Source organism: Rhinoderma darwinii, chromosome 1, assembly GCF_050947455.1.
Source record: "Rhinoderma darwinii isolate aRhiDar2 chromosome 1, aRhiDar2.hap1, whole genome shotgun sequence".
NCBI lineage: Eukaryota > Metazoa > Chordata > Amphibia > Anura > Rhinodermatidae > Rhinoderma > Rhinoderma darwinii.
In genome coordinates, this window is record NC_134687.1 from 662771164 (window position 1) to 662787541 (window position 16378).

General features: G+C 39.7%; 1 protein-coding gene across 1 annotated transcript in view; it reads right to left on the reverse strand.

Annotated features, from left to right (window-relative positions):
• Window positions 1–9760: 9760 nt before the first annotated feature.
• LOC142664530 (uncharacterized) overlaps window positions 9761–16378 on the reverse strand; it is a 162294-nt gene continuing 155676 nt past the window's right edge. The window contains exon 7 of the mRNA XM_075843686.1: window positions 9761–15445. Within this exon, the coding sequence (XP_075699801.1) occupies window positions 13800–15445 (1646 nt within the window). The 3' untranslated portion in view covers window positions 9761–13799. The remainder of the gene's footprint in view (window positions 15446–16378) is intronic.

Below are 16378 nucleotides of genomic sequence, written 5' to 3' on the forward strand. Positions count from 1 at the left end.
TGGGTGTGTTTGTGTACATGTGTTTGTGTATATGTTTGTGTGTATATGTGTGTGTTTGTGTGTATATGTGTTTGTGTATATGTTTGTGTTTATGTGTGTGTTTGTGTAATATATGGGTGTATGTTTATATGTGTTTGTGTATATGTTTATGTGTGGGGTTGTTTGTGTAGGAGAGTATAAGTATCGGTATTGTTCACATTGATAACTTTTTTTTATGTTGTTGCAGATTTTGATGTACCGATTGGACTACGTCTTCGATTCGTTGGACTACTGCGTAGATCTACGTTTTTTTAAAATTTTAATAAAATGGTTAACGAGGGTTTTGTTGGGGATTTCTTATTTCAATAAAAAAAAAATTGTCTTTGTGTTTTTTTTTAAACTTTATTAGTGCCTAGATAATGGCAGTTGGCTGATTGACAGCGTCCATTATTAAGGCGGTACTTAGTGTTAGCCGGTGCAGAGGCTAGCACTAACCACCCATTATTACCCCGGTACCCACCACCACCAGGGGTGCCGGGAAGAGCTTGGTACGATCCAGTACCCGACCATCTGTTGTGATGGTCGGGTACTGGGGCGGCCGTAGGCTGGTATTATGAGGCTGGGAAGGGCCAAAAACAGTGGATCTTCCCACCCTTGTACTGCTAGGCTGCTGCTGCTGTGTTGTATCGGGCTGGTTATAAAAATGTGGGGGATCCCCACGTCGTTTTTTTTTTAAATTTAACAATAGACGTTGGGTCCCCCACATTTTTAATAACCAGCCATATACAAGGCCGCAGCAGCCTGGCATTACACGGGTGGGAGGGGCCACTGGTTTTGTCCATTCCCAGGCTAATAACACTGTGTTGTATGTGGCTGGTTCTGATAAATTGGGTGGAACCCCATGTCTTTTTAATAAAAATAATAAATAAATAATAAAAAAAAAAAATGACGTGGTGTCCCCCCCCCATTTTTATAACCAGCCAGATACAACACAGCAGCAGCAGCCTAGCATTACAAGGGTGGGAAGGTCCACTGTTTTTGGCCCTTCCCAGCCTCATGATACCAGCCTGCGGCCGCCCCAGAGCCCGCCCATCACAACAGATGGTCGGGTACTGGATCGTACCCAGCTCTTCCCGGCACCCCTGGTGGTGGTGGGTACCGGGGTAATAATGGGTGGTTAGTGCTAGCCTCTGCACCGGCTAACACTAAGCCTCCCCTTAGTAATGGACCTTGTCACTCAGACAGCGGCCATTACTAAAGTGATAGTAATAAAACTTGAAAATAAAACACAAAGATATAGATAAAATATTTTATTGAAATAAAGCACCCCCAACACAACCCTCATTAACCATTTTATTGATGAAATAAAAAAGCGTCATCTAAGTAGTCCTCGAAACCGACGTAGTCCAAACACCAAACCTGTAAAAAATCAAAAATATAAAAAAAATATGAAATAAAACATGTCGTAGGCTTAGTTTCACTTTCATGTGTGATACTGACTGTTATACCATGTATAGAAGCCTGCAGCAAAGTTGGCTTAGATACAGGGCGCCAGCAGACAGTATCATACATGGCCATACAGACATTTATACAAACAAACATACATACATACATGCAAACATACATGCACATATAGACATACATACAAGCAAACATACATACAAGCAAACATACATACAAGCAAACATACATACATTCAAGCAAACATACATACATACAAGCAAACATACATACAAGCAAACATACATCAAAACATACATACATGCAAACATACATACATGCACATATACACATACAAACATACATACATGCAAACATACATGCACATATACACATACAAACATGACAACATACATACATGAAAACATACATGCAAGCAAACATACATACATGCAAACATACATGCATGCAAACGTACATACATGAAAACATACATGCACATATACACATACAAACATGACAACATACATACAAGAAAACATATATGCACATATACACATACATACATACATGCAAACATACATACATACATACATGCAAACATACATACATACATACATGACAACATACATACAAAAATAAACTCACTAAGACGTTCCCACGAAGAGCTGAACGGTCCCGTCACTTTTCTTCTCCCATTCACAATAACATAGCGGTGGGCGCAGATGACATAATCACGTGGGCCTGATATGATTACGTCATCTGCGCCACAACGCATTGTTACTATGAATGCGAGCGGCGCCAAGTAGAAGGAAGATGGCAAGTGACGGGACTGTTCAGAGCGCCGTTAGAACGTCTTAGGTGAGTTTATTTTTTTGATATATTTTTAGTTGTTCGCCGGGTGCTGATGCAGCACCGGTACGGCGGCTACAAACATTACATGTAGTGACAGGGTGGGGGAGAAGTTGTTTGCCGAAACGGTGTGAGTGTAGTGTAGTGTAGTGTAGTGTAGTGTAGTGTAGTGTAGTGTAGTATAGTGTAGTGTAGTTGACATTCACGGTAAGTTCGTCTCAATCGGGCTTACCATGCCCGCTTGAGACGAACATTCTCCCGATGTTGCTAGAACTACAGTATCTAGCAACATCGGGAGCGCGCACACTGCGGAGCGGAGCGGCTTGATTGACATCAAGCCGCTCACGCCCCTTTTTAGAAAAGATAACCAGCACTTGCTGAGTTATCAAGTGTAAAAAAAAGGCACTTAGGAAATGAATTTTAAATTTTTTTTAACAGCAAATGTTTTAAAATTCATTTCCTGCTTAGAATGTTTAAAAAAAAAAATTTGAGTCAACTTGGGACAACCCCTTTAATTCTAATTAATTCAGTAAAAAACCTTTGGGATCAAAATTTTCACTATACCCCTAGATGATTCCTCAGGGAGTGCAGTTTCCCAAATGGAGTCAATTTTGGGGTGTTTCCACTGTACTAGTACTACAGGGGCTCAGCAAATGTGACATGGCGCACAGACACTATCCATAATCCAAATGGTGCTAGTTCCATTCTGAGCCCTACCGTGTGTCCAAACAGCCGTTTATGACCACATGTGGGGTATTGTTTTACTCGGGAGAAGTTGCTTTACTAATTTTATGGTGCTTTTTCTCCTTCAGTCCTTGTGGAAATGAAAAAAAAAAAAACTAAACCTACATTTTATTTGAAAAAATGTAGATTTTCATTTTTACGACCTACTTCCAATTTGTTCTGTAAAACACCTGTGGGGTCAAACTGCTCACTGTACTCCTAGATAATTTCCTCATGGGGTGTAGTTTCCAAAATGAGGTCACTTGTTGGGGGTTTCCACTGTTTTGTCCCCTCAGGAGCTTTGCAAATGCGACGTGGCCTCCGCAAACCATTCCTGCTAAATTTGAGTTCCAAAAGCCAAATGGCGCTCTTTCCCTTCTCAGTCTCGCCGTGTCTCCAAACAGCTGTTTATTACCACATGTGGGGTATTGTTTTACTTGGGAGAAATTTCTTTACAAATTTTATGGTGCTTTTTCTCCTTTCGTCCTTGTGGAAATGAAAAAAAATTAGCTAAACCTACATTTTATTTGAAAAAATGTAGATTTTCATTTTCATGGCCTAGTTCCAAAAATTTTTGCAAAAAAACTGGCCGGTCAAAATGCTTGCTACACCCCTAGATAAATTCCTCGAGGGGTATAGTTTCCAAAATGGGGTCACTTGTTGGGGGTTTCCACTGTTTTGTCCCCTAGGGGGCTTTGCAAATGCGACATGGCGTCCGCAAACCATTCCTGCTAAATTTGAGCTCCAAGAGCCAAATGGCGCTCTTTCCATTCTAAGCCCTGCTGTGTGTCCAAATAACCGTTTATTACCACATGTGGGGTATTGTTTTACTCGGGAGAAATTGCTCTACAAATGTTGTGGTGCTTTTTCTACTTTAGTTCTTTTGGAAATGAAAAAAAATTAGCTAAACCTACATTTTATTTGAAAAAATGTAGATTTTCATTTTCATGGCCTAGTTCCAAAAATTTTTGCAAAAAAACTGGCGGGTCAAAATGCTTGCTACACCCCTAGATAAATTCCTCGAGGGGTGTAGTTTCCCAAATGGGGTCACTTTTGGGGGGTTTCCACTGTTTTAGTTCCACAAGACCTGTTCAAAGCTGACATGGTGCCTAAAATATATTCTAATAAAAAGGAGACCCAAAATCCACCAGGTGCTCCTTTGCTTCTGAGGCCGGTGCTTCAGTCCAGTAGCACACTAGAGCCACATGTGGGATATTTCCTAAAACTGCAGAATCTGGGCAATAAATATTGAGTTGCATTTCTTGGGTAAAACATTCTGTGGTACAAAAAAAATGTATTCAAAATGAATTTATGGAAAAAAATAATGAACTTTGTAAATTTCACCTCTACTTTGCCTTAATTCCTGCGCAATGTCTAAAGGGTTAAGAAACTTTCTAAATGCTGTTTTGAATACTTTGAGGGGTGCAGTTTTTAAAATGGGGTGACTTATTGGGGGTTTCTAATATCTAAGGACCTCAAAGCCACTTCACAACTGAACTGGCCCCTGTAAAAATAGCATTTTGAAATTTTCTTGAAAATGTGAGAAATTGCTGCTAAAGTTCTAAGCCTTGTAACGTCCTAGAAAAATAAAATGATGTTCAAAAAACGATGCCAATCTAAAGTAGACATATGGGGGATGTTAGTTAGCAACATTTTTGTGTGGTATAACTGCCTGTCTTACAAGCAGATACATTTAAATTGAGAAAAATGCAAATTTTTGCAATTTTTCGCTAAATTTTGGTGATTTTCACAATTAAATACTGAATGTATCGGGCAAATTTTGCCAGTAACATAAAGTCCAATGTGTCACGAGAAAACAATCTCAGAATCACTTGGATAGGTAAAAGCATTCCGGAGTTATTACCACATAAAGTGAAACATGTCAGATTTGAAAAATGAGGCTCTGTCAGGAAGGTCAAAAGTGGCCAAAGAGGGAAGGGGTTAATAGACAGGCAATATCACCGGACTAAACCTTACTACTACACGACACATTTTGCTTCTATAGAATGCAAATATTAGTAACTCAAGCGCAGGCATATACAATAGAGTAACATTCTTATAGATACATTGGATAATACTATTACTCCGTACATGAGTGCTGTCCAGATTCACGGACAGAAGTGGTTACCCGCCACTATACACACGAAGTGTGACATCAAATCATTAAATAAAAAGAAATGGAGACAGCACTACCAAATTTTCAAAGTGAAGATCCTTTTATTCCACAGTGCAACGTTTCAGCTCAACACGAGCCTTTCTCAAGCATAATAATGTGACACACAGAACGCATATATATGTAATACAAGGTCATAAAGCCAATTACATACATATAGTAAAATTGTGTAATAGTGATACAGCAAGTATACAAAATTTTTTTATATCAATGGAATCCCCCATAGATGTGCTAATACATAAATAAAAAAATAAGTTAGAAACACTCCATATACATAGTGTAAATAGTGCATTCACTGTAATAAGGCCAATCAATCAGATGGGCTACATGTGTATAATAACATGTGAGAATGTTAGAAAACAGGTGTATAAAATAAAGTTAAAAACATCTTACCCTCGCTGGATCGGCTGATAGCGTTGTGCACTCTCTTACTACGTAGAACTAAACATTGCGTAATCCTAGCACCTGTGTGTATGAGTCATCGCACAATACGTCATTATGCGCATGCACATTGTCTACCAGAGGCGCTGATCGCCATATTGAAAGAGGGCTATACACCCATAGATGTTTCCCATGGATGACGTCGGATCCTGTCCGTCTCAGCTATGAGTCATTGGACATATCGTAGATTCGTGTCTGCGCAATGCCCATTAAGGATCGTTGGCCCCATTTTGAAAAAGGGCAACATCACTCCATATGTTGCAATCAATGGGAAGAAGGAAGGAGGCTGGCACTGCCAAAACCGCACAGTCGGAATGGAGTATTGAAGTGTGGCTTGCTTTCTATTTGGATAATTGCAGGTAAATTACCACGGAGTTGCTCATCGAAAGAGTAGCACAATCGGCTGAATATAAATGTGTAGAGGAATGATCGAGGCACTCACCGGAACTGGCAAACAATTTCTTTATTACAAAAAGATCTTGGTCAGGATGTGGAATTGCCAATTCCACATCCTGACCAAGATCTTTTTGTAATAAAGAATTTGTTTGCCAGTTCCGGTGAGTGCCTCGATCATTCCTCTACACATTTATCACTCCATATGTTACACATCTATTCTATCCACTATAGAGTCTAATAGGTCAAATATATAGCGATATGAACTACATGTACTATCTCTGTAATATAAATGAAGATAGATATTATGTCTCAGATCAATAATCCTTGTACCTCATCTGTAGCGATGGGGATTTTGGAGCACATATGGGTAAATATAAAACTCATAATATACAAACACAGAGATTTACATATCGTCTTAGAAATATTGTGGACGGAAGACATGAACGGCATATATGCGAAAACTTTTCCAAAAAATACGATGCATATAATCAGGTATAAGAGTAGTGCAAATATATAGCTTCAACCGATCCTTGAGGCAAATCTTGAGAATAATATCTAGGATGAAGGGAAAAATGTATAAAGTAATTTGTAGGACATTGACAATATATATCAGACCTAAACATTGTAAATAGCATATATAAAATGTAATTATAATATAGATATGGTCAAATTATTTCCTATTCTCCCAGTGCAATGAGGATGGGGAGGAACACGGGGAAGATGATGAATACACGAGCAGATGTTCAAATCGGAGTGTCCCACTTGGTTATCTAGAAAAACTTGGAAAGATCTTGAAGTCTATATTAAGACCTCTAGGGGATAAGGTATCTAATTTAAAAATCCATTCCAACTCCAACCTTTTCAATTTGGAGATCCTATCTCCACCTCGTCTATGACGCGGTACATGATCGACAATATATAACTTAAAGTCATTCTCCCCATGGTTATTTTCCACAAAATGTTTAGGTAATGGTAGGTCAATTTTCTTGGTACGAATGGTGGACTTATGGTTGTTTATGCGTTTTCTGCAATCTAGAGAGGTTTCACCTACATACAATAATTTGCAAGGACATTGAATGATGTATATTACATGATCCGATTTACATGTAAGATGATGTTTAATTTTGTAGGTAGAACCTTTAATGGGATGAATGAATACCTCGCTTTTAACCATATTCCTACAATTATTACAACCTAAACACGGGAAGCAACCAAATTTTTTGGGGGCTAATAAAGACTGATAATTCTTAGTCAAAGAGCCCACATCAGCATGTACTAGACGATCTCTCAAATTTTTGGTCCTGCGCTATACGCGGTGGGACTTCAAATTCTGGGATTTTATCAAAAGAACTCCTAAGTATACCCCATTCTTTTTTAATGATGTTGGCAATATCATTGCTCTTATGGGAGTATGTGGACACCAGTGTTAGTCTATGAGAGGGCGATTGTTTACGATTTTGCAGAAGATCATCTCGGAATCCCCTCCACTTTAGATCTTTTATTGTCCAATAATTTTTTAGGGTACCCCCGATTCCTGAATTTCTGAGACATATCACTCAACCTATCGTCGAGAGTTAAAGGATCCTGCACGATCCTCTTCACCCTCAACATCTGGCTATAGGGGAGAGAAGCGATCATAGGGTGGGGATGACAGCTTTCGAACCTCAGTAAATTATTACGGTCCGTAGGTTTACTGTACAAATCCGTGGTGAGTTTATGTTCCTGAATATACACTCTAGTGTCAAGAAAATTTAGAGATGTTGTTGAAGAATCCATAGTGAATTTAATATCGTCATCTATATTATTCAGAAAGCTAAAGAAACACTCCAACTCCACTTGAGTACCTGTCCAGATGACTAAGACGTCGTCTATGTATCTCCACCACCTCAAAACCTTAGTGAAGTGGGGAGAGCCATAGACGGCGCCTTCCTCCAAAGCTGTCATGAACATATTTGCGTATGTGGGAGCCACGTTAGATCCCATGGCCGTACCCCTCCTCTGTGCATAAAAGGAGTCACCAAACAAAAAATAATTTTCTGTAAGGACAATTTCCAAGAGACACATAAGAAGATTAATGCATTCATGGGTATAATTGGACTGTTGTAACGCTTCAGATACAATATTAAGACCTCTCGTGTGGTTAATTGAAGTATAGAGACTGCACACATCAAACGATACAAGTGTGCAGTCCCCCATCAACTCAACCTCATTCAATTTGGTCAAAAAGTCAGTAGTGTCCTGAATATATGATTTAGCATTAATGGCAAAATCACGTAACATTTTATCTAAAAAAATGGCTATCGGTGAAAAAATGGAGCCGCAACCCGATATAATCGGTCTGCCCGGAGGGTCTACCAATGCCTTATGGATTTTTGGAAGACAGTACAGCACAGGGACCACCGGATGCCGCACCGTCATAAAATCCAACAGGTCACTATCAATGATACCCGCATTATGGGCCTCAACCAATATTGTGTCAATGGTATTTTTGATTCTAAATTTAGGATCCCCAGGAAGTGGCTCATAGGCATTAACATCTGACAATTGTCTAGCCAATTCAGCCAAATAGCGTGATGTGGCCATGACCACCAAGGCACCACCCTTGTCTGCGGGCTTGATGGTCAGGGACACATCACGAGAAAGGCCATCAACCGCCACTATCTCATCCCTCGTCAAGTTAGGAGGACCTACGAATCTACCATTGTCGCTCTCTCTCAGGGTACGAATACAATGTTTCACAATATCAATAAATGTATCAATTGCAGGTTCATTAATAAAGGGTTGGTGTGCACTCTTTTTATGTAGCCCAATCTCTTTTAGTGTAATTTCAGTATGGTGTACAGATCTATTGTCAAAATTTTTACCGGCAAACAATACCTTGAATTTTATTTTACGAAAAAAATCAAGAAGGTCCAGTTCTAATTGGAACCAATCCACACTAGAAGTGGGACTAAATGATAATCCCTTATTCAGGGCTGAAATTTCCACATTAGATAAGTCACGTGATGATATATTTACCACAAGATTTTCTATGGATTTTTGCTGAGTTTGTATTCCTTGTTGACAAATTGACGGTCCCTCTTTGCTCTGAAGGCTCATCAGCGATCAGCGCCTCTGGTAGACAATGCGCATGCGCATAATGACGTATTGTGCGATGACTCATACACACAGGTGCTAGGATTACGCAATGTTTAGTTCTACGTAGTAAGAGAGTGCACAACGCTATCAGCCGATCCAGCGAGGGTAAGATGTTTTTAACTTTATTTTATACACCTGTTTTCTAACATTCTCACATGTTATTATACACATGTAGCCCATCTGATTGATTGGCCTTATTACAGTGAATGCACTATTTACACTATGTATATGGAGTGTTTCTAACTTATTTTTTTATTTATGTATTAGCACATCTATGGGGGATTCCATTGATATAAACATTTTTTGTATACTTGCTGTATCACTATTACACAATTTTACTATATGTATGTAATTGGCTTTATGACCTTGTATTACATATATATGCGTTCTGTGTGTCACATTATTATGCTTGAGAAAGGCTCGTGTTGAGCTGAAACATTGCACCGTGGAATAAAAGGATCTTCACTTTGAAAATTTGGTAGTGCTGTCTCCATTTCTTTTTTTGCCTTGACTGAGGGGTCACCTCGGACTGTGACCCAGGAGACGTGCACCCTCTTGAAAAATGTATCCTGTGCTGCTGATCTATACAAATCATTAAATAAAATTGTACCTTCAGAAGACTCAATGACGGAACCAGTGTATACCGGTTGACAGAGCGGAGTCACAGGCAATAAGTGCTCACCGGCTTGGGCCCAAGAATGAATCCACTGTCTCGGTCAGCACCACTCCTTGTTCCCATCTGGACGTCCTGAAGGACCATGCGGGAACACCAAATGTTATGGCAGTATAGACTCTTCTCAATCTCCATATGAAATCACATCATTCACTTTCTTTAGGTTAAGAAGGTTTATTGTGTGTACAGAGCTCTGAAGTCTTATTCAGAACGGACATCATCATTAATTACAGCAGTTTATATAGCCAATATGACGTATGTGTGACATGTGCACCAGGAAACCGAAATAATTAGCATACAATAGCAAATGTTTACATTACACAATGTGGCCAAGTTAAATTAATTATCAAACAATAGTCTACATAACAAAATGTGGTAAGGCTAATTTATCATATACACAAAGGTTAGTTGAACAGATGAACTTCCTGTAACTTTCTGTCTGTTAGCTGACACAATAGAATCAGTATAGCTTCAGTTCTCCTACTAGACACGTCAGTATTCTCCATATTGATACATTAGTAAAAAGTTTTAAGCGTAGCTAAAAACATATTTAAACTGCTATTATGTCCCTCTATGTGAATACATTACTCCTAGCAATTTTTTTCACTTCAAAGTACCTTTTTTTGTAGCTTTTTTTTCTTGTGAAACCGTCCACATCTATTTTCTCACACTTCCTGATTCTGGCAGTTGCTAGGGGCGTGTCTTACTGTGTGTGATGTTATGATTTGTCTGTATCTTTCATGGGCAGTGAACTCCGAGGTGATCATTACAATACTGTGAGCGTGCACTGAGCTATACAAAGCACAACACATTATATATAGAGATGGAAATATCTCTGCACACTCCAGAAGAAAGCAATCAGAGGTTTTCTTTTCACTTTCCCTGGCAAGGGAAGGGAAGATAAAACGGCAGGGTGATTGGGGGGGGGGGCGGTACGGAGCAGTCCTAGTCTTATCTGATGCTAATTAGCAGCTCAGATTACAGTGTCCAGAGACTCTTTGCTGGAGGGAAGGGGGAGAATCATCCAGGCACAGAGACCAGTGCGCACAGTGTCTTCCATGCGCTCTAATGCTAGAGAACTGTGTAGTGTATAGAGGCAGAGAGACCTTCCTGACGTCACGATGGGGGCGTGAACATCTGACGTGAGGATGGGGCCACCACCCACCCGTACTCATAGGCAGCAGACTCTGTACACTGATACATTCAAACGGTGTACAGATTTCTTCTAGCAACGGGAGAAATACAAGAAATAAAATGTGGTAGAAAAGTGTCAGAGTGGCCATTTATAACACAAAAGGGATCCAAATGAATTATTAAAGTATATTACAAAATATATTTATACTACACATGCTGCTAGAAAATACAAAGTTGATCGAACGTTTAGTTACGCTTTAATGTCTTAATTTTTGCCTATGACTGGGAGTTGTAGTCCTCTCCTCCCTGCGGTGTCCTCTGATATATCATAATAAAAGCCTGGGCATGCTGAAAGTTGTAGTCCTCTCCTCTTATACCTCCTCCCTGTTGTGTCCTCTGATATATCATAACAGCCTGGACATGCTGGGACTTTTAGTCCTCTCCTCTTCTACCTCCTCCCTGTAATGTCCTCTGATATATCATAACAGCCTGGACATGCTGGGACTTTTAGTCCTCTCCTCTTCTACCTCCTCCCTGTAATGTCCTCTGATATATCATAACAGCCTGGACATGCTGGGACTTTTAGTCCTCTCCTCTTCTACCTCCTCCCTGTAATGTCCCCTGATATCACATAATGCTATAATAAAGAATATCCACCCAATACGGAAAATAAAATACTACATTCTTTATTAAGACACAAAACAGTTGTAAATACCATTTAAATAGCAAACATAAAACCAAAATGTACCTAAAATAAAACAAAAAGAGGACAGTGCATAATCGTAAGGCAGGACATATATGGCGGTAACATAGGTCAAGATCACTCAATATAATGACTCTTCAAACACAAAACGGAGCCTTTAAGACAAAATGGATTCCAAATATCCAAGATGAAGTCCACACAGAATGTACTTATTTAACCCCTTTAATGACCAGCCTATTTTAGACCTTAATGACCAAGCTATTTTTTACGTTTTTCCATCGTCGCATTCCAAGAGCAATAATTATTTTTTTTTGCGTGGACATAGCAGTATAAGGTCTTGTTTTTTGCTGGACAAATTTTATTTTTTAATAGCACCATTTTGAGGTACATATTATTTCTTGATTAACTTTTCTTGGGGGGGGGGGAATAGAAATAAAATCAGACATTTCACCACTCTTTTTCGCGTCCTAAATCTATGCCGTTTTACCGTGTGGTATAAATAACACAATAACTTTATTCAGCGGGTTGTTACGATTGCAACGATATCAAATTTGTATAGTTTTTTTGTATGTTTTACTATTTTTATACAGCAAAAACGCTTTTCTTCCATATTTAAAGAGCTATAACATTTTTTATTGTTCCGCTGATGCAGATGTATGAGGTCTTTTTTTTTTTTGCGGAAAGACTTGTAGTTTTTATTGGTAACATTTTGGAGTAGATGCGACTTTTTATCAAATTTTTTTAATATCAGGATTCACAGAAAACAGCAATTTTTCCGTAATTTTTTATTAATTTTTTACGGTGTTCACCGTGCGGGTTAAGTAATGTAATAGCTTTATGGACGGGGTCGTTATGGACGCGGTGATATCAAATGTGTGTAACTTTTTTAATAGTAAAGCAGTTTGTAAGGGGAAAAAGCGGGTTTTTCATTTTTTTTTTTTATTGACTTTATTAAACTTTTTTTTACTAGTCCCACTAGGGGACTTTAATATGCGATCCTCCGATCGCTATTGTAATACACTTCAATACTTTTGTATTGCAGTGTATTACTGCCTGGCCGTTTAAAACGGTCAGGCATCTGCTAGGACATGACTCCGGCATGACCTAGCAGGCATTCGCTACAGGCAGACCTGGGGGCCTTTATTAGGCCCCCGGCTGCCATCGGAGACACAGGACCTCGGCGATCTTATCGCCAGGTGTCAGTGGGATGAGAGGGAGCTCCCTCCTTCTCTCCAAAAATTACTCTCAAGATGGGCGAACGGGCGAGATCGATACTTATATTGATCTCACCTGTTAAAATAGGGACGCCCCCAGCCCTCAGCTACGCCTGGCAGGTGAGAGCAGGGAGATTTGACAGCTCCCTGCTCTGTTTAATTTATTCTGATGCAGCGCCGTAAAAAGGCTTATGCATGAGAATAAAGCCCTTTAGTGGCCGCCGTGAAAAAGGCGTATTGGCGGTCACTAACGGGTTAAACATCAGTTAATCACTTTCACGTACACTTAATTATAAGAACGCAGTAACAGATGATTTTGGTTTCCTTAGACTTAATTCTTCTTTTTCTTTTCTAGTGAAATAATGAGAAGCAGATCAGCTAGGGCAATCCTACCCCTGACGAATAGGTCCGTTCAGTCCCTGAAATGCGTTGGAGCTTTATTGTCCATGCTGATACCCCAGGCTACTATCTCTTACATTACAGTTTAGTTTTTGAGCACTAACTACACCAGTCAGGGTGCCACTATAGTACAGGCAATCCTCCATTACTTTAATAAAATGTAGACACAATAAAGAACCAGGATGTGGTGCCAACTCCTGAGCATGAGAATAGCCCAACCAATCCTCAACAACCATCTGCCCAAGTGGCGAGTTTTCTGGTATCTTAGCGGAGTATCTTCCCTATCTCTAAATTTTAGACGTACTAGCTTGCTTACCTACTGCATGAAATACTTAGTGAGTAAAGTTGTGTGGACTGTAGGACTTTGATAAGGTGAATTATCCCTTTATCCTGGTCCATGGTGTATCACTGTCCCCTGGATGAGCAATCCCTAGAATCTTATTTCTCACATTCCAAACAAGAATATGGCTTCATGTAAATTCTCTAAGTTTAAAAAACGTATTTCCTTGTAAAATATATTCCACATATAGAGCATCAAAACAGCTTCTCCCCTGTGTGACTTCTCTGATGATCCTTAAGTTTGCATTTAGTAATAAAACATTTCCCACATTCTGAACATGAATATGGCTTCTCTCCTGTGTGAATTCTCAAATGTGTAACAAGACTTGCTTTATCTGTAAAACATTTCCCACATTCTGAACATGAATACGGCTTCTCTCCTGTGTGACTTCTCTCATGTATAACAAGACGTGATTTATCTGTAAAACATTTCCCACATTCTGAACATGAATATGGCTTCTCTCCTGTGTGACTTCTCTCATGTCTAACAAGATGTGATCTATATGTAAAACATTTCCCACATTCAGAACATGAATATGGCTTCTCTCCTGTGTGAATTCTCTCATGTGTAACAAGACTTGCTTTATCTGTAAAACATTTCCCACATTCTGAACATGAATACGGCTTCTCTCCTGTGTGACTTCTCTCATGTACAACAAGACGTGATTTATATTCAAAATATTTCCCACATTCTGGACATGAATATGGCTTCTCTCCTGTGTGACTTCTCTCATGTACAACAAGACATGATTTATATGTAAAATATTTCCCACATTCTGGACATGAATATGGCTTCTCCCCTGTGTGAATTCGCATATGCATAGCAAGACCTGATCTTTGTGTAAAACATTTCCCACATTCTGAACATGAATATGGCTTCTCTCCTGTGTGAATTCTCTCATGTACAACAAGTCTTACTTTATCTGTAAAACATTTCCCACATTCTGGACACGAATACAGCTTCTCTCCTGTGTGAATTCTCTCATGTACAGCAAGATTTGATTTACGTGTAAAACATTTCCCACATTCTGAACATGAATATAGCTTCTCTCCTGTGTGCCTACTCTCATGTACAGCAAGATGTGATTTTTGTGTAAAACCTCTCCCACATTCTGAACATGAATACGGCTTCTCTCCTGTGTGACTTCTCTCATGTATAGCAAGATGTGATTTAGCTTTAAAGGATTTCCTACATTCTGAACATGAATACGGTTTCTCTCCTGTGTGACTTCTCTCATGTACAGCAAGATGTGATTTCGATTTAAAGGATTTCCTACATTCTGAACATGAATACGGTTTCTTCCCGGTGTGACTTCTCTGATGTACAGCAAGATGTGATTTATGTGTAAAACATTCCCCACATTCTGAACATGAATACGGCCTCTCCCCTGTGTGACTTCTCTCATGTACAGTAAGATCAAATTTTCGTGTAAAACATTTCTCACATTCTGAACATGAATACGGCTTCTCTCCTGTGTGAATTCTCCAATGTCTAACAAGACCTGATTTATACTTAAAACATGTGCCACATTCTGAACATGAATACGGCTTCTCCCCTGTGAGAATTCTCTGTGTTAAAAGACCTGAGATTTTTGTGCATTGTTGACCACATTGAAACCTTTTACCGCCTTTCTGAGCTGTACTTGTGGTAGCAATCTGTGATTGGTCAGGAGAAGGTTCCTCATGATTAGGGGAAATATATGATAGATCTGTACTGTGAAGTCCTGGATTTACATTAAGGGTAATGAGGTTTTCTCCTGAAGACTGCTGCATATCTTTATCTTCTACTTTATGATTTATGGATAGCATGAAGTTTCCCTCAGTCTTCTTACTGGAGTTTTCTGTTAGGATTAGGATGAATATAATTAGCTTTTTTTAACCCACAAAGCAGACAAAATTTATAACATTCATTTCAGACAAACACAAATGCAGTTTTGACGGAGTTTTTTTATTTTTATTTCTTAAATTAAAGCCAGAAGTGGATCAAGCAGGAAGGAGAAGTATACGTAATTGGTTTTGATTCTACTCCTGGCTTTGGCTTAAAGAAAAAACTGATTACAAAATAAAATATATAGATGGACTTCCGATGGCGGGACATCCAGGATGGCCGCGTTTCAACTTGGCTCCTGCTCCACGCTGCAGCTCCTAGTCTCTGGACCAAGCATCATAGGCTTTTGAGACCTGAGACACGACTACACCCCGGAGACAGCCTTACTCTGCTGCGGGAGCTCATTATCTATTGCCGAATTCGGCCCAACAGGTGAGTGTGAGATCGCTCTTAGAGGCGGCGGTGCCATTACCCGCCAGGCCGCGGGATCTAGGGCCTAATTCCCTGACACGCTACAAGAGAGGTGACACAAACGACCACCGGAGAAAGGGCGGAAAGAGATGAGGGTCCCTTCCAGCACGGCTCCCTTCAGTGTAGTGGGATGATTTGCAGTGCTTGACCGCTGACGACTTCTCACACATTCCCGCAAGACCGACCGGGACACCTCACTGGTATCGGACACTACATCACCGCCTGGATACAGAGAAGTTCTCTGCACTGCTACCCTACTTGCCTCACTGCATGACAACATATCAATGTGGTTTGCTTATCTATGTGACTTGAGGAGAATAACGTTCCTTAAAAACTACTGTTCCCTGCGTGTGAACTGGAAACTTTTAGATATGAAATACAACTTACTGCAGAAACTGCACAGTGTCTGACGCCATGTAGTGGCTGATTTGTAGATTTCTCTACATCCCTGTAACTTTGAATCTCTTGACGCTGA